The sequence below is a fragment of the Canis lupus genome, chromosome 15, assembly GCF_048164855.1.
Source record: "Canis lupus baileyi chromosome 15, mCanLup2.hap1, whole genome shotgun sequence".
In the NCBI taxonomy this organism is placed as follows: Eukaryota; Metazoa; Chordata; class Mammalia; order Carnivora; family Canidae; genus Canis; species Canis lupus.
This window is the reverse complement of record NC_132852.1, coordinates 36,090,848-36,114,809: the sequence shown is the minus strand read 5'-3', so window position 1 is coordinate 36,114,809 and position 23,962 is coordinate 36,090,848. Positions and strand designations below refer to the sequence as shown.

Below are 23,962 nucleotides of genomic sequence, written 5' to 3'. Positions count from 1 at the left end.
CATGTCTTTTGCCCACTTCATGATTGGATTGTTTGTTTCTTTGCTGTTAAGTTTAATAAGTTCTTTATAGATCTTGGAAACTAGCCCTTTATCTGATACGTCATTTGCAAACATCTTCTCCCATTCTGTAGGTTGTCTTTTGAGTTTTGTTGACGGTATCTTTTGCTGTGCAAAAGCTTCTTATCTTGATGAAGTCCCAATAGTTCATTTTTGCTTTTGGTTTATCTGGTCTTCATGGATGTATCTTGCAAGAAGTTACTGTGGCCAAGTTCAAAAAGGGTGCTGCCTGTGTTCTTCTCTAGGATTTTGATGGAATCTTGTCTCACAATAAGATCTTCCATCCATTTTGAGTTTATCTTTGTGTATGGTGCAAGAGAGTGGTCTAGTTTCATTCTTCTGCCTGTGGATGTCCAATTTTCCCAGCACCGTTTATTGAAGAGACTGTCTTTTTTTCCACTGGATAGTCTTTCCTGCTTTGTCGAATATTAGTTGACCATGAAGTTGAGGGTCCACTTTTGAATTCTCTATTTTGTTCCATTGATCTATGTGTCTGTTTTTGTCCCAGTACCACACTGTCTTGATGACCACAGCTTTGTAGTACAACCTGAAATCTGGCATTGTGATGCCCCAGCTATGGTTTTCTTTTTTAAAATTCCCCTGGCTTAAAAAAAAATAAAAAATAAAAATAAATAAAATAAAATTCCTCTGGCTATTCGGGGTCTTTTCTGATTCCACACAAATCTTAAAATAATTTGTTCCAAATCTCTGAAGAAAGTCCAAGGTATTTTGATAGGGATTGCATTAAACGTGTAAATTGCCCTGGGTAACATTGACATTTTCACAATATTAATTCTTCCAATCCACGAGCATGGAATATTTTTCCATCTCTTTGTGTCTTCCTCAATTTCTTTCAGAAGTGTTCTATAGTTTTTAGGGTATAGATCATTTACCTCTTTGGTTAGGTTTATTCCTATGTATCATATGCTTTTGGGTGTGATTGTAAATGGGATTGACTCCTTAATTTCTCTTCTTCAGTCTCATTGTTAGTGTATAGAAATGCCACTGACTTCTGGGCATTGATTTTGTATCCTGCCACGCTACCGAATTGCTGTATGAGTTCTAGCAATCTTGGGGTGAAGTCTTTTGGTTTTCTATGTAGAATATCATGTCATTGGCGAAGAGTGAGGGTTTGTCTTCTTCTTTGCCAATTTGAATGCCTTTTATTTCTTTTTGTTGTCTGATTGCTGAGGCTAGGACTTCTAGTACTATGTTGAATACCAGTGGTGAGAATGGACACCCCTGTCTTGTTCCTGATCTTAGGGGATAGGCTCCCAGTGCTACCCATTGAGAATGATATTTGCTGTGGGCTTTTTGCAGATGGCTTTTAAGATGTTGAGGAATGTTCCCTCTATCCCTACACTCTGAAGAGTTATGATCAGGAATGGATGCTGTATTTTGTCAAATGCTTTCTCTGCATTTATTGAAGGATCATATGGGTCTTGTTTTTTCTCTTGCTGATATGATGAATCACATTGATTGTTTTACGAGTGTTGAACCAGCCTTGCATCCCAGGGATAAATCCTACTTGGTCATGGTGAGTAATTTTTTTAATGTATTGTTGTATCCTATTAGCTAGTATCTTGTTGAGAATTTTTGCATCCATGTTCATCAGGGATATCGGTCTATAATTCTCCTTTTTGGTGAGGTCTTTGTCTGGTTTTGGAATTAAGGTGATGTTGGCCTCATAGAACGAGTTTGGAAGTACTCCATCTCTTTCTATCTTTCCGAACAGCTTTAGTAGAATAGGTATGGTTTCTTCTTTAAACGTTTGATAGAATTCCCCCGGGAAGCGATCTGGCCCTGGACTTTTGTGTCTTGGGAGGTTGTTGAAGACTGCTTCAATTTCCTCCCTGGTTATTGGCCTGTTCAGGTTTTCTATTTCTTCCAGTTCCAGTTTTGGTAGTTTGTGGCTTTCCAGAAATGTGTCCATTTCTTCTAGATTGCCTAATTTATTGGCAAATTGCTGCTCATAATATGTTTTTAAAATTGTTTGTATATCCTTGGTGTTGGTAGTGATCTCTCCTTTCTTATTCATGATTTTATTCATTTGAGTCTTCTCTCTCTTCTTTTTAATAAGGCTGGCTAATGGTTTATCTATCTTATTAATTCTTTCAAAGAACCAACTCCTGGTTTTGTTGATCTGTTCCACAGTTCTTCTGGTCTCTATTTCATTGAGTTCTGCTCCAATCTTTATTAACTCTCTTCCTCTGCTGGGTGTAGGATCTATTTGCTGTTTTTTCTCTAGCTCCTTTAGGTGTAAGGTTAGCTTTTGTATTTGAGTTCTTTCCAGTTTTTGGAGGGATGCTTGTATTGCAGTGTATTTCCCCCTTAGGACTGCTTTTGCTGTATCCCAAAGATTTTGAATGGTTGTATCTTCATTCTCATTAGTTTCTATGAATCTTTTAAATTCTTCCTTAATTTCCTGGTTGACTCTTTCATCTTTTAGCAGGATGGTCCTTAACCTCCACGTGTTTGAGGTCCTTCCAAACTTCTTCCTGTGATTTAGTTCTAATTTCAAGGCATCATGGTCTGAGGGTATGCAGGGGACGATCCCATTCTTTTGGTATTGGTTCAGACCTGATTTGTGACCTAGTATGTGGTCTATTCCGGAGAAAGTTCCATGTGCACTTGAGAAGAATGTGTATTCAGTTGTGTTTGGATGTAAAGTTCTGTAAATATCTGTGAAATCTATCTGGTCCTGTGTATCATTTAAAGCTTTTGTTTCTTTGGAGATGTTGTGCTTAGAATACCTATCGAGTGTAGAAAGCACTAGATTGAAGTCACCAAGTAAAAGTGTATTATTATCTAAGTATGTCTTAACTTTGGTTATTAATTGATTGATATATTTGGCAGCTCCCACATTCGGGGCATATACATTGATGATTGTTACGTCCTCTTGTTGGATAGATCCTTTAAGTATGATTTACTGTCCCTCTTCATCTCTCACTACAGTCTTCGGGATAAATTTTAGTTTGTCTGATATAAGATGGCTACCCCTGCTTTCTTTTGAGGACCATTCGAATGGTAAATGGTTCTCCAACCTTTTATTTTCAAGCTGTGGGTGTCCTTATGTCTAAAATGAGTCTCTTGTAGACAGAGAATAGATGGGTCCAGCTTTTTTATCCAGTCTGAAACCCTGCGCCTTTTGATGGGGTCATTAAGCCCATTCACGTTCAGAGTTACTATTGAAAGATGAGTTTAGTGTCATCATGATACCTATTCAGTCCGTTTTTGTGGATTGTTCCATTGGACTTCTTCTTAAGGAGAAATTTTAAGAGTCCCCCTTAAAATTTCTTGCAGAGCTGGTTTGGTGGTCACATATTCCTTCAGTTCCTGCCAAAAGCTCTTTTTCTCTCCTTCTATTCTGAATGAGAGCCTTGCTGGATAAAGTATTCTTGGTTGCATGTTCTTCTCATTTAGGATCCTGAATATATCCTGCCAGCCCTTTCTGGCCTGCCAGGTCTCTGTGGAGAGGTCTGCTGTTAATCTAATATTTCTCCCCATAAAAATTAGAGAGTTCTTGTCTCTTGCTGTTTTAAGGATCTTCTCTTTATCTGTGGAATATGCAAGCTTCACTATTAAATGTCAAGGTGTTGAGCGGTTTTTATTGATTTTAGGGGGGGATCTCTCTATTTCCTGGATCTGAATGCCTGTTTCCATTCCCAGATTAGGAAAGTTTTCAGCTATGATTTGTTCAAATACATATTCTGGACCTCTGTCCCTTTGGCGCCCTCGAGAACCCCAATTAAACTTAGATTTTTCTTCCTCAGGCTGTCATTTATTTCCCTTAATCTATCCTCATGATCTTTTGTCTCTTTATTCCTCAGTTTCCCTCTTTGCCATCAATTTGTCTTCTATGTCACTCACTCGTTCTTCTACCTCATTAACCCTCATCATAAGGACCTCTAGTTTGGATTACATCTCATTTAATTGATTTTCAATTTCTGCCCGATTAGATCTGAATTCTGAAGTCATGAAGTCTCTTGAGTCCTTTATGCTTTTTTCTAGAGCCACCAGTAGCTTTATAATAGTGCTACTGAATTGGCTTTCTGACATTGAATTGTAATCCAAATTTTGTAACTCTGTGGGACAGAGGACTGTTTCTGATTGTTTCTTTTAAGGTGAGTTTTTCCTTCTAGTCATTTTGCTCAGGGCAGAGTGGCCAAAAACACGTTGTATTGGGAAAAGGAGAAAAAGAGAGAAGAGAAAGAAGAAAAGAAAAAGAAAAAAAGAAAAAGGAAAAAAAGAGAAGAAAAGAAAAAAGAAAAAAAGGGGGGAGCAAACAGAAATCAAAAAACAAAAAACAAGGGGGAGCATCCTCTGATTCTGTATACTGTAAATCCCTTGACTTCCTCTGGAACTTTCCAGTGTTGCTTGGTCAATAATTTGTTTTTCCTCTGTTGGTCTAGCTGGTCTTCTGGGGGAGGAGCCTACTGTGCTGATTTTCAGGTGTTAGCACTTGGGGGAGCTGCTCTGCCCCCTGCCTGGTGCAGGGCTCAGTGAAAGATGTTTAACCTGTTTATCTGGTGAGGCCACTGTGAGGCTCAGTGGGAGTTGTTTATCCCGTGAGGCCCCAGGAGGAACAACCACAGTGGCGGCGGCCAGCTCTGGAGCCCTGGATTCAGCTCCTGCAGTAACTACAGAGCTCTCAGTCTGCAGGGACCTGGATGCTCTGGGGGCAGGCCGCTCATCTGCACAGCTCGGGGCCGCCCCGCGGCAGGAGTGTCCTTGCTGTCCTGTGCCCTCCTGGCCTGTGCCTGTCCCGGGGGGAGGCCGGATCCTTGGCCTGGGCTGTGTCCCTGGCGCCCTGTGCTCCTGGGCCTGCGCTGTTGAAATCCCTCTCCCGGCTGCAGCCCCCTCCGCGGAGCATCTGCCGGAGCCGCTCCGAGCTGCTCCCGGTCCAGCCTGTGCGCTGCAGCCCTTTAGGGAGCTCCGCGGCGGGGTGTGGCGCACTGTCCCAGGGGCGCAGGTCCTCTGTTAGTGTCCCCGGGAGCCCGAGGGCATCCCCGCTCCTCCTGGGGTCCTGTTCCAACTCCCTGTGAGCGCGCCTTTCTATCCGGGAAGATTGGTGAAACTCTGCTTCTCTAGGACTGGGCTTTCTCGTCCTGGGGGCGCTCTACCCGCCTTACCCCGGCTCCTCACGGGGCCCCTCCCCCTTGGATGCCTTTTGTTTCTTTATTTCTTTTTTCCCCGTCTTCCTACCTTGATAGAAGCGCAAATTCTTCTCACTGTAGCATTCCAGTTGTTCTCTCTAAATCTCAAGCCAAATTCGTAGATTTTCAGGATGATTTGAAGGTTATCTAGGTAATTTGGTGGGGACAGATGACTTGGGGATCCTACTCTTCTGCCGTCTTGCCCCGCCTCCGTATTCATCCTTTCTGATGATCATCTTTTTTTCTTTTTTTCTTTTTTTTAGAAACAACTAGTGTATTGATCTGGGGGGAGAAGGGTGATGCAGATGGGAAATGGGGAGGCCAGGGACTCTTCAGTGTTTGCCAAAACCACGGACACACCCTCTACCTCTTCTCACCTTCCTCTTCCACAGCCGGCTCCCACCCTGTCTACTACCCTCCCTCTCCATTCTGCCCTACACCCACTTGACCTTGACCTCCAGTGACTGAGCAGAGCCCAGGCTTCCAGCTTCCAGGTGAGGCAGCCTCAAAGAACCTCTCTTCCCCCCTCTCCCACCTCATTCCCATCTCTTGTCTAAATAAAATACAGAAAAAGCAAGCATAGCTGGTACCTGGCAGGACCAGGTCTGTGAAGAGGTCAAAGCCTTGTGAAAATTGAGAGGTGAACCCATAAACTTACATAAATATCATTCATGTAATAAATGTTTAGTTTGTTTCTCTGATCAATGTGTATTTTTAAAAAACTTAAGTTACTAAAAGTGTTTTTCAGAAATCAGTCTATTTATGAAAGTGCTAATAGAACTTATTAACCTTTCAGACATTAACCATTAACTGTGAAATGCATGCCAGTTGGGCGAGACTGTATCCACTTCATTTTGTATAATGTCGTGTACTCATGATGCTCAATAAACAATCCCTGGAAGTACAAAAAAAATAAATAAAATAATTTATATAATAAAAATCATAAAAATATAAAAATATTAAAAATATTAAAAATTATAATGTATATAATATACACTATTAGCAAATATTAATATATAATATATTAATATATAATATATTGTTAATATATTGTTTTTAACATATTATATTAATATATATTATATATAATATCTTATATATAAGATACATATCACATCTTTATCCATTCATCTGCTGTCAAAGGACATCATGGCTCCTCCCACAGTTTTGCTAATGTGGACATGGCTGCTATAAACATTGGAGTGTAGGAGCCCTGTGTCCTTTTAACTACATTGTATCTTTGGGGTAAATCCCCAGCAGTGCAATTTCTGGGTCATAGGATAGCTCTATTTTTAACATACTGAGGAACCTACATACTGCTTTCCAGAGTGGCTGCACCAGCTTGCATTACCACTAATAGTTCAAGAGAGTTCCCCTTTCTCCATATCCCCACTAACGTTTGTTGTTTTTTGCCTTGTTAATTTTAGCCATTCTCATCAGTGTAAAGTGGTATCTCATTGTGGTTTTGATTTACATTTCCCTGACGACAAGTGATGTGGAGCATTTTTTTCATGTGCTTGTTGACCACATGCAGGTCGTTTTTGGAGAAATGCCTATTCATGAATTCTGCCCATTTCTTGACTGGGTTGTTTGTTTCTTGGGTATTGACTTTGATAAGTTCTTCATAGATCTTGGATACTAACCCTTTATCTGATATGTCATTTGCAAATATCTTCTCTCATTTGGTAGGTTGCTTTTTAGTGTTGTTGATTGTTTCCTTCACTGTGCATGCAGGAGCTTTTTATCTTGAAGAAATTTTAATAGTTCATTTTTCCTTTTCTTTCCTTTTCCTTTATTGATGTGTCTTGCAAAATGGTTCCTGTGGCCAAGTTCAAAAATGTTTCTGCCTGTGTTCTCCTCTAGGATTCTGATGGATTCCTGTTTCAGTTTAGATCCTTCAACCATTTTTTTTAGTTTATCTTTGTGTAAGGTGTAAGAGAATGTTCTGGTTTCATACTTCAGTGTGTGGCTGTCCAATTTTCCCAACACCATTTATTGAAGAGACTGTCTTTTTTTCCAGTGGATATTCTTTCCTGCTTTGTCAAAGATGCATTGACTATAGAGTTGAGAGTCTATTTCTGGGTTCTCTCCTCTGTTCCATTGATCTATGTGTCTGTTTTGTGCCAGTACCATATTGTCTTGATGATCACAGATTTATAATACAGCTTGAAGTCAGGCATTGTGATGCCCCCAGATTTGGCTTTCTTCTTGAATGTTTTTCTGGTTATTCAGGGTCTTTTCTGATTCCATACAAATCTTAGGATTATTTGTTCCAAATCTGTGAAGAAAGTCCATGGTATTTTGATAGAGATTGCACTGAAAATGTAAATTGCTCTGGGTAGCATGAACTTTTTCACAATATTTGTTCTTCTTATCTATGAGCATGCAATGTTTTTCCATCTCTGTGTCTTCTTCAATTTCTTTCAGAAGTGTTCTGTAGTTGAGTACAGATCATTTACCTCTTTGGTTAGGTTTATTCCTAGATATCTTATGCTTTTGGGTGCAGTTTTAAATGGGATGAATTCCCTTAATTTTTCTTTCTTCAGTATCATTGTTAATGTATAGAAATGAAACTGTGCATTGATTTTGTATCTTGCTACATTGCTGAAATGCTGTATGAGTTCTAACAATCTTGGGGCAGAATCTTTTGGGTTTTCTATATACAGTATCATGTCATCTTTGAAGAGGGAGAGTTTGACTTCTTTGCCAATTTGAATGCCTTTTATTTCTTTTTGTTGTCTGATTGCTGAGGCTAGGACTTCCAGTACTATGTTGAATAGCAGTGGTGAGAGTGGACAACTCTGCTATGTTCCTGACCTTAGGGAAAACTCTCAGTTTTTCCCCATTGAGAATGATATTTGCTGTAGACTTTTCAAATATGGCCTTTATGATAGTGAGGTATGTTCCCTATATCCCTATACTCTGAAGAGTTTTAATCAAGAATGGATGCAGTATTTTGTCAAATTCTTTTCCTGCATCAATCGAGAGGATCATATGGATCTTGTCCTTTCTTTTAATGTGATGTATTGTATTGATTGATTTACAAATCTTGAACCACACTTGCATCCCACAAATAAATCCCATTTGGTCGTGGTGAATTTCCTTTTAATGTACTGTTGGATCCTACTGGCTAGCATCATGGTGAGTATTTTGACATCCATGTTCATCCATGTTCATCTATGTTCATCAGGAATATTGGTCTGTAATTCTCCTTTTTGATGTGGTGCTTGTCTGCCTTTGGGATCAAGATAATGCTGGCCTCATAGATGAATTTGGAAGTTCTTCTGTTTCTATCTTTTGAAAAAGCTTCAGTAGAATAATTATTATTTCTTTAAATGTTTGGTAGAGTTTCCCTGCAAAGCCACCTGACCCTGGACTCTTGTGTCTTGGGAGGTTTTGATGACTGCTTTAATTTCCTTGCTGGTTATTGGTCCGTTCAGGTTTTCTATTTCTTCTATTTCAGTTTTGATAATTTATACATTTCCAGGAATGCATCCATTTCTTCCAGATTCCCTCATTTGTTGGTATACAGTTGCTCATAATACGTTCTGAAAATCATTTGTATTTCCTTGGTGTTGGTCATGATCTCTCCTCTTTCATTCATTATTTTATTCATTTAAATCTTTTCTTCTTAATAAGATTGGCTAGGGATTTATCTATCTAACTAATTATTTCAAAGAACCAGCTCCTACTTTCATTGATCCATTCTACTTTTCTTCTTGTCTCTATTTCATTGAGTTCTGCTATAATCTTTACATTTCTCTTCTGCTTGGTTTAGGCTTTATTTGTTGTTCTTTCTCCAGATCCTTAGGTGTAAGGTTAGCTTTTGTATTTGAGATTTTTCGAATTTTTTGAGAGATACTTGTATTGAAATGTCCTTCCCTCTTAGGACTTCCTTTGCTGTATTCCAAAGATTTTGAGCAGTTGTACTTTCATTTTTGTTAGTTTCCATAAAACTTTTTAATTCTTCTCTAATTTCCTGGTTAACCCATTCGTTTTTTAGTAGAATGCTCTTTAACCTCCAAGTGTTCAATTTCCTTCCATATTTCTTGTTGTGATTGAATTCTAGTTTCAAGGCATGGTGGTCTGAAAATATGAGTGTATAATCTCAATATGTTGGTACTGATTGAGACCTGATTTATGACCCATTAGGTGGGTCACATGTTATGTGTGTGCAGTTGAGAAGCATGTGTATTCTATTGTATTAGGATGGAATATCCTATATATATCTGTGAAGTCCATCTGATTAATTGTGTCATTCAAAGCCCTTGTTTCTCGTTGATCTTCTGATTAGAAGATCTGTTCTTTGCTGAGAGTGGGGTGTTGAAGTCCTACTATTAGTGTATTATTATCTATGTGTTTCTTTACTCTAGTTATTAACTTGTTGATATGTTTGTTGATTGGTTGATATAGTTGTTTTTCTCTCTTTTCCTCAGCTTCCTTTCTTTCCATCAACTTGTCTTCTTTGTCACTTATTCTCTCTTCTGCCTCTCTTACCCTAGCTGTTAGAGCAATCAGTTTAGGCTACTTCTCAGAGTATTTTTAATTTTGGCCTGATTATATTTCTAAGAGATTCTCTAGTCTCTTTTGTTGATTCTGTTGGAGATTCTCGGTGCTTCCTGCATCTGGATATTGTTTCCATCTCCAGATTAGTGGAAGTTTTAAGCTATTATTTCATCAAATAATTTTCTGCCTCCTGTTTCTCTCTTCTCCTGGGTCTCCCATAATATGAATGTTATTACATTTGATGGAGTCACTGATTTCCTTGTCTTTCCTGTTTTGCAGGAAAGACATTTTGTTTAGCTTGTTTACTTTCCATTACTCTTTTAGGCCACTAGTTCTTTATTTTACTCCTTTCATCCTGCTATTCACTTCATCAAACCTGTTTCTCATTCACTTATTGTGCCCCATCTCTGCTATGTTATTCCTTATTTCTTTGTTCAGTGTCTCTCTCCTGTCTTCCACTCTTTTCTCACATCCAGTGAGTGTTTTTATGATCATTGCTTTAAATTCTCTATAAGGTATGTTATTTATATCTGTTTCAATTAGCTCTCTGGCTGTGTTTTTTTCCTGTTCTTTCTTTTGGTATAAATTTCTGTCTCCTCATTTTGTCTTCCTGTTTGTGTCTGTTTCCATGTGTTAAGAAAGTCAGCTGTGTCTTCTGCTCTTGGAAAGTAGTAACAACATGAAGAAGCAGTCCTAGAGCGCCCTGCAGTGCAGTGTCTCCTGTTCACTAGAACCTGACAACTCAGGAGATGATCTAATATGTGTTATTTATGCCTTGCTGTTGTGTATGAGTCATTTTTCCTTTCAGTGCTGTAATCTTCACTGATTCTCTGCCTGTTTTGACTATGTTTGCTTTCTGTGATGTTCCTAGGAGCCAGGCAGTCCAGCTCTGAGGGTGCATGCCTGCCAGGGAGTTTGGGTGCTGGTAGTAGCAAAATTTGCACAGGGCCACTAGTCCTATGTGAATTCCCCCAAAGTGCTGCAGGGGCTGATATTTTTGTTTCAGGGAAACTGTTGAAGAAGGCTGGGCATGGTGCCCAAGGATGGCTGAGTGTAGTTGGGCCCAGCGTGACTCAGTGGTTGAGGGCTGGGGCTGAGCACAGTGTGCTGGCTGGGCCCAATGGGGTTGCTACTGTATATCTGGTGGCTTCACATGGTGTGAGACAGCAGATGAGGGAACACAACTGGGCACAATGCGTGAGGGCACCTGGGGGCACCTGGTTGGGCATGGTGTGCACTGGCAGCTGGGAGGAAATGGCTGCATATAGTGCAGTGGATGTTCATGGCATGCTGTGCACCTGATCATTGGTTGTGGCACATGGGTAGGTTTAACAAATCGCCCTGAGCCAGGGCTAAGCCTAGTAGGTTTGGAGTGGGCTTATCCTTAGAAGAACTCATGCGCATAGCTTGCTGAAAGAGGGTTTAGTAGCAAGTGTTCTATGTAGCCCTGCCTCCTGCAGGTGGCTCTGTGTTTACACTATGGGGCTGGGGAGGAAAATGATGCCTTCCAGTTCCCTCATTTTCAGAGAAGTCTCCCAACACACTCTGGAATCAATATTATTAGAACTCCTGTTTTCCCCCAGAGTTGCGTAAACTCTCATTTTTATGTTGCTTCTCTGTTGGCTGCTGTCTCTTTAAGGGCAGCAACCCAGCTACCACTCACTTTCCCCAGGTGGCCAATGCTGAAGCATCAGACTTAAAGCTCCAAGTATCACTGGTTTTATAAATTCACAGAATTCAGTCCCTCTTTTTTTTAAGATTATATTTTAATTTTTTAAAAGATTTTATTTATTTGTTTGAGAGGGCGCGAGCAGAGGGAGGGGCAGAGGAAAAGGGGGAGAGAGAATCTTAAGCAGGTGCTGCACTGAATATGGAGCCTGTCATGGGGTTTAGTTTCACAACCCTGAGATTGTGACTTGAGCCAAAATCAATTTAGCTGCTTAACTGACTGAGCAACACTGATGCCTCAAGATTTTATTTTTAAGTAATCTCTACACCCAACATGGGGCTCAAATTTATAACCCAGAGATCAAGAGTCATGTGCTCTACTGAATGAGCCAGCCAGGCATTGCATCAGCCCCTTTGGTTTTTAAAGCCAAACCTTATGGGGATGAGTCATTCCTATATGGTGTGAGGGCCTTTTTCTCTGCCCTCTCTACATGCTCATCTCTCTTCCCACTGCAAGCAGCCTCTCTATGCCTTTATGACTTTCCTGATCATTCAGCTGCAGCTTCTTTTCTATGTTCAGTTGTAGAGTTTGTTCTAAGTCTTCCCATCACTCTCCAGTTTGTTGACTTGGATGGACCGCATCTAATTGAAATTATGGAGCAGGGTAGGCTCAGGATCCTCCAACTTTGCTATCTTTCCAAACCCAGAATTTCATTTTTTCAAAGGTTAAATAATATTCCATCATTTGTATATACCACATTTTGTTTATTGATTTATCTATCAATGGACATTTAGATTGTACCTTTTGGCTATTGTGAATAATGCTGCCATGAACAGCACTTGGGGTAATAAAATCTTTTCAAGTACTTGTCTTTTAATTCTTTGGGCATATACCTAAGCATGGATTTGCTGTATCATATTCTAATTCTATGTTTATCTTTTTGAGGAATGGCCATTCTGTTTTTCACAGTGGCTACACCATTTTACATTCCCACTAGTAATTCAGAAGCATTCCAGTTTGTTTACTTCTTCACTAACACTTTGTTTTATTTTTTATTTGGATAATAACCATCCTAAAGATGTGAAGTGATATTTTGTTGTGCTTTTAATTTTTGTTTTCTAAATAATTAGTGAGGTGTAGAATGTTTTTTCACAAGCTTGTTGTCTATATCTTCTTTGGAGAAATGTCTATTTATGTCTTTTGCCCATTTCTAATTTGTTATTGGTATTTTTGTTATTTAGTTTAAGGATACCAATCCTTCCAGATCATGATTTGTTAATATTTTCTCCCGTTCTGTGTATTGTCTTTTCAGTCTCTGGACACAAAAATCCTCTTAATTTTAATGAAGTTCATTATATCTTTTTTTCTGATTTGTTCCCTGTCATTGGGGTATTACATCCAAAAAGTCATTTCCAAATTAATGTTATGAGGCTTTTTTCTATGTCTTCTAAGAGTTTTATCATTTAGCTCTTTAGGTATTGAATCCTTTTTAGTTAATTTTGGTATATGGTGTAAGATAAGAATCTAATTTCATTCTTTGGATATGGATATCCAATTTTCCAGGATCATTTGTTGAAAAGTTTGTCCTTTGCCACTGAGTGATCATGGCAGCTTTCTTGAAAATCATTTGACTGTATATGCAAGGATTTATTTCTTGGCTGTTTAATGTATTCCATTCATCAATATATCTGAATTTATGTCAAGATCAACACTGTTTTCATTGCTGTAGCTTTGTAGAAAGTATTGATATCAAGAAGTGTGAGTTCTCCCACCTTATTCTTTTTCAAGGCTGTTTTAGCTATTTAAAATCCCTTGAAATTCCATTTTAGATGGGTTTTCTATTTCTGAAAATGCATCTTTGGAATTTTGACAGAGACTACATTGAATTTGTACATTGCTTGGGGTAGTGTTAGCATCTTAACATATTATGTCTTTGAGCATAAGACAAGTCCATGAACATAGGTTATTTTTGTATATCTTTATGCTTTTAATTTTTTTCAGCATTTCTTTATAGTTGTCAGTTTATAAATCACTTACCTGCTTGGTTAAGTTTAGTTGGTTAATAATAGTTGATACTGTTATAAGTGGAATTGTTTTCTTAATTTTTTCATGATGTTTATTGCTAGTATAAAGAAATGCATTGATTTTTGTATGTTAATATTTCATCCTGCAACTTTACTGAATTTGTCAATTAGTTCTGACAAGCTATTTATTGTGTGGAGCCTTTAGAGTTTTCTATACATAACATTATGTCATTTGCAAACTTCTTTCTCTATAATTTTTATGTCTCTTATTCATTCTTATCACTTAATTGCTTTGGCTAGAATTTCCAATATTATGTTGAAAAGATAAGGCAAATTTAGGCTGGCATATGCAACATTATTTATGTATTGAGTGTACGTTAATTTTCAGGGAATAATTGCAAAATGCTAATTTTTATTCTTATTTGATATCTTCATATTTTCAGTGTATTACTTATAACTTATACTTCTTTTTAAAATAAAAGAAAATAAGCCAGGAGACCAGTTTACAAAATACAACAAGGTAAAGGAGGCAAAAGTTACATATCCAAATGACTAATTATGACTGGATTACCCATTTTGGTAAAACAAGAGCTTTACAATGGATACAAATTAAGTTAAAATATTTCTCTTGACAATTTAATTATTCTTATCAATATTATAACAAGATTCATGATAATCTATAATCCAAAATATTAACTTATGTTTGAAACCCAAACAAAATAATGAGTTATGTTCCAATTTTTGAGGGAACAACTCATTAATATTAATCTAATCAATTGTTTCAAACAGAATATTAATATAGAAAATTCCTCTGATAGAGATTCTCAATTCTCAGTTCTAATTACATTATTACATAAACTATATCAAAGCAAATACCATCAGTTATTTTTCTTCAGTTGATTATTGTTTAGATTTTGTATTGGAATACTAGAATATTTGTACCAGAATCAGAGTAACATGGAATAAAATGTCTCAACTTGAGCATCTCTTATGTGTGTATAAATAATTTTCTCATATTACATCAAATGTGAGTGATTATTAAATATCTTGTTTTACTGTAGTATTGTATAAATAAAACCTGCAGAAAAGTTCATTTGATGGGATACAACTGTAATGCTATTGCAAAATGCAGAGGAAATGGGGTAAGTAACTTTTCTTTTTGTAGTTCTAAATTAAATGTTGTTTTTGTGGGTAATTCAAAGTAAAAGTTTATCTTATTTGGGAGAGCTGAGAATGTAGTTATTTTTAAACTGACCTTGCTTAGGAATAGCTAATTAATATAAAGAAAATCAGTGGAGCTAATTCAAAAACTGTTAAGTCGTAATATATATGTTGAATTTATTGTGAACGTCCACAACTTACGAATTAATAACGTTTAAATGAAAAATATATATTCTTTTCATATGGCAATAAATGTATGTTTTGCTTGTAATTATGAACATATTTTGTTCCCCTTAGTTTTCTTAATAATTAAAATTTATGGCTAAATAATATTTTATAGAAAGTATACTCAAGAGACCTATTGACATGTTAGCTACTTTTCTGATTGTTTCTATGAAGAGGTTTCTAATAGGAAATGTATCCTTATTCAAAAACTTTTTATTTCTTCCCAGCTGATAATCTATCTTAATCTGTTAATACAAATTTGCTGTTACTTTTATATTTAATTTGTACATCTTAAAATATATAGTTTTGGTCCCTTTAAAATTATTTTACCTAAATGAAAACCAGTATAAGATGTAGTCGACATTATAAAAATTATTCTAGATTTACCAAATTTATCAGTATTCAATTTTATAATTTTTGAATTGACTGGACTTAGAATATATAAGATCCCTCTTGCATTGTCTTTAATTTTCTAGACACTGTCAACAAAGAGGATAACTACATTTTTCATGTTTTGTTTTTTACTTTCTATAGTTACAATTATTGGCCTGATCTTTTGCTTTTCTTTATTTAATTATCTGTTTTAAGTCTTCAGCACTAAAGATGTTGATTAAATCTCAAAAAAAGTTACAGATTATAGATTATTGATACTATTTTATTGGATACAAATTTGTTTTCTTCATCTACCACCATTTATTTATTTTTTAAAGAGTTTATTTGTTTGAGAGAGAGAAAGAAAGAGAATGAGCAATGAGACAGGCAGAGGCAGAGAGAGAGAGAGGAGCAGACTCCCCACTGAGCAGGGAGCCAGATGTCGGGCTCTGATCATGACCTGAGCCAAAGGCAGATGCTTTACCCATTAAGTCACCCAGGTGCCCCATAATTATAGCTTGTGGTTCCACTAGGGGATGACATCTACAACCATTTAGATTCCATTTTTATTTTACTTAGATTTTTTGATTATTTTAATAAAAATTTTTACTATGAAATATGACATATATAAATAAGTAAATAATATTAAATTCTGCATTTATTTTAAGATTTTCTCTCTGCTATTAATTTCAAAAATAAAATTAAAATGTCAAGTAAAATCTAATTGAAGCTAGGATTACTTTCCAGTGACATCTCAGTTAGGTAATTATATTTTTACAGTTAATAGAGTTGACTTGCAATTTTATAATTTTCAATTTTAGTTCAATTTTATGAGGATATAGTTGTTTAGAAATCTTATTGTGAAAATAACATGTACCCATTATTATAATACCATAAGAGAATTTCACTGGCCAAAAAATCCTCTGTGCTCCCCCTCTTCATCTCTTCCCCAGCCCCAACCTACAGCAAACACTCATCTTTTTACGGTCTCCATAGTTGTGCCTTTTCCAGAATGCTACGTGGTTAAGAATGTGTAGCTTTTTCATTTTTTTTGTGTGTTAGCTTTTTCAAGTTGGATTCTTTCACTTAGTAACATACATTTAAAATTCCTTCATGTCTGTATTTGCCACAGTTTATTTATTTATTCACCAGTGAAAGACATATTGGTTGCTTCCAAATTTTTGCAGTTATGAATATAACTATTTAAATATCTATGTACAGAATTTTGTGAAAAGATAAGTATCTAACTCTTTTAGGTATATACTTTTCTTTAAATTAGACTTCCTAGCAATTTATCATTTTATTACTCTGAAAATTAATGACCTAAATATATCAAGTTAAGAAAAGAACAATAGATTATACTGAAAATTTTAGTTATTGATTGACTGTAAGTGGTGGACATTCGTGAATCTGGTCCCCATTGTTAAAGAAAAAGTTTTCAATATTCAATTCCATGTCTTTCTTTCTACAATATGCTTTTGATGTTGTATCTAAAAAGTTATCCCCAAACACAAGGCCACCAATATTTTCTTCAGTGTTATCTTTTAGCAGTATTATAATTTTACAATTAGTTCTATGATCTATTTTGAGCTAATTTTTATTAAAGACATAAGTACAATTTCTTTTCATGTGGATTTCCATTACCATTTGTAAAAAGATGATTCTTTCTCCATTGAACTGCCTGCCTTTGCTCCATTATCAAAGACTAGTTTTTTTTTTTAAAGATTTTATTTATTTATTTATGAGAGACACAGAGAGAGAGAGAGAGAGAGAGGCAGAGAAACAGGCAAAGGGAGAAGCAAGCCCATGCAGGAAGCCTGATGCAGGACTTGATCCTGGGACGCTGGGATCACACCCTGAGCCAAAGGCAGACACTGAACCACTGAGCCACCCAGGCATTCCATATCAAAGACCAGTTGACTATATTTATGTGGGCTTAATTCTGGTTTCTTTATTTCATACCATCAATTTGTTTATCTATTCCTTTGCCAATACCACACTGTTTTGATTATTGTAGCTTTAAAATAAATATACACATCAGGTAGTTAAAGTGATCCTTTTTTGTTCTTCAGTATCACGTTGGCTACTCTTGGTCTTTTGCCTTTCCATATAAACATGTTTGCCAAGTCAGTTTGTCCGTATCCACAAAATAACCAAATGGAATTTTGATTGTGATTGTATTGAATGTATAGATCAAGTGGGAAAGAACTAACATCTTGGCAATATTGAATCTTCATATCCACATACATGGAATATCTCTCCACTTACATAGATCTTGGAGTTTGTGACATTAGACCCAGTTCTAATGTCAGTTCTCCTAATATAGGTCTTGTAAATTTATAACTATTTTCTTGGTGTTAATGTAATGGTATTGTTTTTAATTTCAAATTCTAATTGTTTATTGTTGTATATAAATAGCAATTGACTTTTATATATTAACCTTTCATTATGCTATCTTGCGTAAACACTTATTGGTTCTTATAGCCCTTTTGTTGATCCTTTGGGATTATTTACACAAATAATCGTGTCATCTGAGAACAAAATATTGTTTTTCTTTCCAAATTTTATATCTTTTATTTCCTGTTCTTATTGCATTAGCTAGAACTTCTAGTATAAGGTTGAAAAGAAAAAAAAAGTAGGAAGAGTAAACATCCTTGCCTTCTTCCCAATCTTAGCAGGAAAGCTTCTAGCTTCTCACTACTTTTTTTTTTTTTTTTATGTTCCGTTAATGGAGTAGGCCATAATAATTTGTGAATTTCTAAATAAAGTAGAACAATTTCTTATCTGTATTTTTTTAAAATGTTCAAACTTTATAGAGAATCATATTCAAATAAGCATGTCTAAAGAAAATAATAAAAACACTTACTTCCTGGAAAGCAACAAAGAGAATGTATTCATAAACCCAGGGAACACTTCTCACATTCCTTTTTTCCACTTCTCCACAATTTTCTTCATTTATTTATGAAATAAATATTATTTATGTTGGAGCCTCTCATCTGTGACCTTTTACCACCAACACGAGTGAAAGCTTGTGAAAAATAGCTTTCTATTTTGCTCCATTATCAAAGACTAGTTTTTTTTTAAAGATTTTATTTATTTATTTATGAGAGACACAGAGAGAGATAGAGAGAGAGAGAGGCAGAGAAACAGGCACAAAAAATAATTTATCTTTTTCTCTGAACCTCATGGCTTGCTTACTTTCTTCTTTCCATTTGTTCTTTTTTCCTTTCTCCTTTGTCTATTTATTTTTTTTACTCTTTTATTTATTTTTTCTCTAGGTTTCTCTCAATTCGCTAATGTAATCTTGGCTTCAATTGTTCTCTGCCTTTTTTAATTGAAGCATAATTGACACATAACAGCAAATTGGTTCAAGATATAGAATATTATAATTATTTAATATTTGTATGTATTGCAAAGTGATCGCCACAATAATTCTAGTTAATATCCATCATCATACATAGTTACAATTCTTTTCTTGTGCTAAGAAGTTTTAAGATCTGCTGTCTTGGCAACTTTCAAATATTCAATACCATATTTAACTATATTCACCATATTTATATTACATCCTTATGATTTATTCATTTTATAACTGGAAGCTTTTACCTTTGACAACCTGCACTCACTCACCCACCATACCTCACCCTTCACCTGTGGCACCTACCAATATGTTCTCTGAATTTATATGTTTAAAAAAAAAAAAATTCTACTTATAGAAGGAATCATATGGTAATAGACTTTCTCTGTCTGACTTATTTTACTTAGCATAATGCCCTCAAGGTCCATCCATGTTGCCACAAGTGACAAGATTTCATTGTCTTTATGCTAAATAATACCCCAATGTGTGTGTGTGTAGACATATCACGACTTTTTTATCCATTCATTCATAGACTCTTAGATTATTTATGTATCTTTACTATTATTTAAAAAGTGCTGCCATAAACATCTGTTCAAGTTAGTGATTTGGTTTCTTTGGATAAATACCCAGAATTGGAAGTACTGAATCATATGGTAGTTCTATTTTTAACTTTTTTGAGGAAGAGCCATCCTATTTTCCACAATGGTTGCTCCAATTTACATCCTCACCAACAATGGTTCCCTTTTCTCCTCATTAGCCTATTAATGTGATAGATTACATTAACTGATCTTCAAATCATACAAATCATACTTAAAATGATACAAGGAATAAAATACATTTTATTCTGTTATATTATTCTTTCATAAATTAATTAATTTGATTTGCTAACTTTTTTTATGCTTTTTGCAATATGCTTATGAGATATTGGTCTATAGTTCTCCTTTCTTGTAATGTCTTTCTCTGGTTTTGACATTAGGATAATGCCAACAACCTCACAATGAGCTTGGAATTGTTCCTTCTGCCTCTATTTTCTGGATGAGGTTGTAAAGAATTGACATAATTGCTTTCTTAAATATTTGATCAAATTCACAAGAGAATACATCTGAGCTATGTGCTTTCTGTTTTGGAAGGTTATTAGTTATTGACTTAATTTATTTAACAGATATGGACCTATTCAGACTATTTCTTCTTGTGTGAGCTTTTACAAATTGTATCTTTCAAAGAATTAGTTCACTTCACCTAGGTTATCAATTTAGATACATAGAATTTTTAGGATATTACTTTAATTTTATTTTTATTTAGTTAACATATAGTGTATTATTAGTTTCAGGCATAGACTTTAGTGATTCATCAGTTCCATATAACACCCAGTGCTCATTACATCAAGTGCCCTCTTTAATGCCTATTTCCCAGTTACCCCATCACCTCACCCAATTCCCCTCCAGTAACCCTTAGTTTGCTTCCTATAGTTAGGAGCCCCTTATGGTTTGTCTCTATCTCTGATTTTACCTTATCTTTTCTTCCCTTAACCTATGCTAATCTGTTTTGTTTCTTAATACATGAGTGAAATCATATGGTATTTGTCATTCTCTGACTTATTTTGCTTAGCATAATACCATCTAGTTCCTTCATGTCTTTGCAAATGGAAAGATTTCATTCTTTCTGATGGCTGAGTAATATTCCATTGTAGGGGTATATATATAAATATATATAATCTATAATGATCACATATAGTTAATATTAATATAATATTATTATATATTATATTAGTAATATGATATAATTAATAGTATAATTATATTATTAATAATTATTATAATTATATGTAATAATTATTATTGATTATATGATGTAATTATATGTAATGATTATATTATAAATATATATGACTATATTATATTTTATAGAATATAAAATAAATTATATATTTTACTATATAATAATATATAATATGATATTATATATATAGAGAGATGAACATCTTGGCTCTTTCAATATTTTTGGCAATTAAGTCATTGCTGCTAGAAACATTGGGGTGCGTGCATGGGCACCTTTGAATCAGGTTTGTATCCTATGTATAAATACCAGTAGTGCAATTTCTGGGTCATAGGGTAGCTCTATTTTTAACTTTTTGAGGAACCTCTATACTGTTTTCCAGAGTGGTTATACCAGTTTGCATTCCTACTATCAGTGTAAGAGGGTTCCCCTTTCTCTATATCCTCACCCATATCTGCTGATTCCTTAGTTGTTCATTTTAGTTATTCTGACAGGTGTGAGGTGGTATCTTATTGTGGTTTTGATTTGTATTTCTTTGGTGCTGGGTGCTATTGAGTATTTTTCATGTGTCTGTTGGCCACTAGTATGTCTTCTTTGGTGAAATATCTGCTCCTGTCTTCTGCCATTTCTTGTCTGGATTATTTTGGGGTTTTTTGGGTGATGAGTTTGATAAGTTCTTTATAGATTATGGATACAGATTTTTATCTGATAAGACATTAACAAATATCCTGTCCCATTTTGTAGATTGTCTTTTAGTTTTGTCAACTGTTTCCTTAGCTGCACAAAAGCTTTTTATCTTCATGATGTCCCAATAGTTCATTTTTGCTTTTGTTTCCTTTGCCTTTGAAGCTTTTCTACCAAGAAGTTGCTGCAACGAAGGTCAAGGAGGTTGATGCCTGTGTTCTTCTCTAAAATGTTGATGGTTTCCTGTCTCACATTTAGGTCTTTAATCCATTTTGAGTTTATTTTTGTGTATGGTGTAAGGAAATGGTCCAATTTTATTCTTCTGCATGTAATTGTCCAATTTCCACAATACCGTTTGTTGAAGAGACTGTCTTTTATCCTTTGGATATTCTTTCCTGCTTTGCTGAAGATTAGTTGACCATTTCTGGGCTCTCTATTCCATCCCATTGATCTATGTGTCTGTGTGCCAGACCATACTGTCTTGATGATCACAACTTTGTAATATAGCTTGAAGTCCAAAATTGTGATGCCAACAGCTTTGGTTTTCTTTTTCAATATTCCTCTGGCTATTCACAGTCTTCTCTGGTTCCATACAAATTTTAGAATTATTTTTTCCAGCTCTGTGAAAAATGTCAATGATATTTTGATAGGTATTGCATTGAATTTGCAATTATATGTAATAATTATATGTAGATTATATGTAGATTGCTTTGCGTAACACAGACATTTTAACAATATTTGTTCTTCTGATCCACGAGCATTGAAAATTTTCCATTTCTTTGTGTCTTTCTCAATTTATTTCATAAGTGTTCTGTAGTTTTCAGAGTATATATTTTTTACCTCTTGGGTTAGTTTTATTCTTAGGTATCTTATGGTTTTTGGTGCAATTGTAAATGGGATTCATTCCTGATTTCTCTTTTTTCTCTCTCATTGTTAGTGTATAGAAAGGCAAGTGACCTCTGTGCACTGCTTTTATACTCTGCCACTTCAGTGAATTCCTGTATGAATTCTAGCAATTTGGGGGTGGAATCTTTTGGGTTTTCTGTATAGAGTATCATGTTGTCTGCAAAGAGTGAAAGCTTAACTTGTCTTTGCCAATTTTGATATCTTTTATTTCTTTTTTACCTATGATTGCTGAGAATAGAATAGGTCTTCAAGTACTAAGTTGAACAGTAGTGATTGAGAGTGGACCATCCCTGTTAGGTTTCCAATCTTATTATTATTGAGGATAATATTTGAGTGGGTTTTTTTGTGTATGGCTTTTACAATATTGAGATATGTTCCCTCTGTCCCTACACAATGGAGAGTTTTTATCAAGAAAGGATGTTGTACTTTGTCAAAAGCTTTTACTGCATCTCTTGAGAGGGTCATATGTTTCTTGTCCTTTATTTTATTAATGTGACATATCAATTGATTGATTTGTGGATGTTGAATCACCCTGGCATCCCAGGAAGAAATCCCACTTGGTCATGGTGAATACTCCTTGTAATATACTGTTGGGTCCTATTAGCTAGTAACTTGGTGAGAATTTGGCACCCATGTTCATCAGAGTGTTGGTGTGTAATTCTTTTTGGTGAGGTCTTTCTCTGGTTTTGGGAACAAGGTAATTATGGCCTCATAGAATGAGTGTGGAGAATTTCCTTCCATTTCTATTTTTTTAAAAGGTTTAAGAAGAATAGGTATTATTTCTTTTTTAAACATTTTGTAGAATTCCACTGGGAGACCCTCTTGCCCTGGATGTGGTTTGTTGGGAGATTTTTAATTACTGCCTTCAATTTCTTTGCTGGTTATCAGTATGTTCAGATTTTCTATTTTTATTTTATTTTTGGTAGTTTATATGAATGCATCCATTTCTTTCAGATTGCCTAATTTGTTGGTAAATAATTGCTTATAATAACATCGTATTGTTGTTTGTATTTCTTTGATGTTTATTGTGATCTCTCCTCTTTCATTCATGATTGTATTTACTTGAGACTTTTTTCCTTTCTTTTTGATAAGGTTAGCTAGGTAGGGGTTTATTGAGCTTATAAATTCTTTCAAATAACTAGCTTCTAGTTTCTTCTATCTTTTCTGTTGTTCCTCTGATTTTTATATCATGGATTTCTTCTCTAATCTTCATTGTTTCTCTTCTCCCGCTGGACTTAGACTTTATTAGGTGTTCTTTTCCCATCTTCTTGAGGGGTAAGTTTAAGTTGCATATTTGAGGCCTTTCTTGGTTTTTAAGAAAGGCCTATATTGCTATATATTTCCCTCTTAAGAGCACCTTTCCTGCATCCCAAAGGTTCTGAAATGTCAAGTTTTCATTTTCATTTGTTTTATTTGTTTTTTGAAATTCTTTAATTTTCTTGTTAATTCATTCATTCTTCAGTAGGATTGTCTTTAACTTCCATGTATTTGTGTTCCTGCCAAATTTTGTCTTGTGATTGAGTTCAAGTTTTAAAGCATCATGGTCAGAAAATATGCATGGAATCCAAACTTTTGATATCAGTTGAGATGTGAGTTGTGACCTAGTATGTGATCTATTCTGGAGGAAGTTCCACGTGCACTCAAGAAGAATGTGTTTTCTGTTGCTTTAGGATGAAATGCTTGAATGTATCTGTCAAGTTCATCTGGTACAGTGTGCCATTCAAAGCCTTTTTGATCTTCTTAGATGATCTGCCCATTGCTGTGAGTAGGGTGATAAAGTCCCCTACTATTATTGTGTTATTATCAGTTTGTTTCCTTAATTTTGTTATTAAATGTTTTATATGATTGGTTTCTCCCAAGTTAGGGGCATAAATATTTACAATTGCTAGATCTTATTGTATAGGCCCTTTAATTATAATATAGCATTCTTCTTCATCTCTTATAATCTTTGGTTTAAAATCTAGTTTGTCTGATTAAGGATTCCTACTCCAGGTTAGTTTTGATGTCCATCAGCATGATAAACAGTTCTCCATACCTTAACTTTAAATCTGAAGGTGTCTTTGGGTCTACA

The 23,962-nt window shown here is 35.3% G+C and overlaps 1 protein-coding gene and 1 long non-coding RNA gene across 21 annotated transcripts in view; one reads left to right on the top strand and one right to left on the bottom strand.

Moving 5' to 3' along the window:
* Nucleotides 1-23,962, top strand: part of LOC140604883 (disintegrin and metalloproteinase domain-containing protein 18-like) — a 183,340-nt gene that overhangs the window by 107,006 nt on the left and 52,372 nt on the right. For 15 of the 18 annotated variants that reach the window (XR_012007699.1, XR_012007698.1, XR_012007700.1 and 12 more), the window contains one exon: nt 14,474-14,554. The exons of the other annotated variants lie outside the window; for them this stretch is intronic. Coding sequence is in view for 12 of the 15 variants with exons in the window: in XM_072776560.1 (XP_072632661.1) it covers nt 14,474-14,554 (81 nt within the window). In the remaining 3 variants the exon portion in view is untranslated. The remainder of the gene's footprint in view (nt 1-14,473; nt 14,555-23,962) is intronic. 18 annotated transcript variants of the gene reach the window in all.
* The window catches only part of LOC140604889 (uncharacterized), a 122,825-nt gene that overhangs the window by 57,986 nt on the left and 40,877 nt on the right, over nt 1-23,962 (bottom strand). The gene's annotated exons all lie outside the window — the stretch shown is intronic.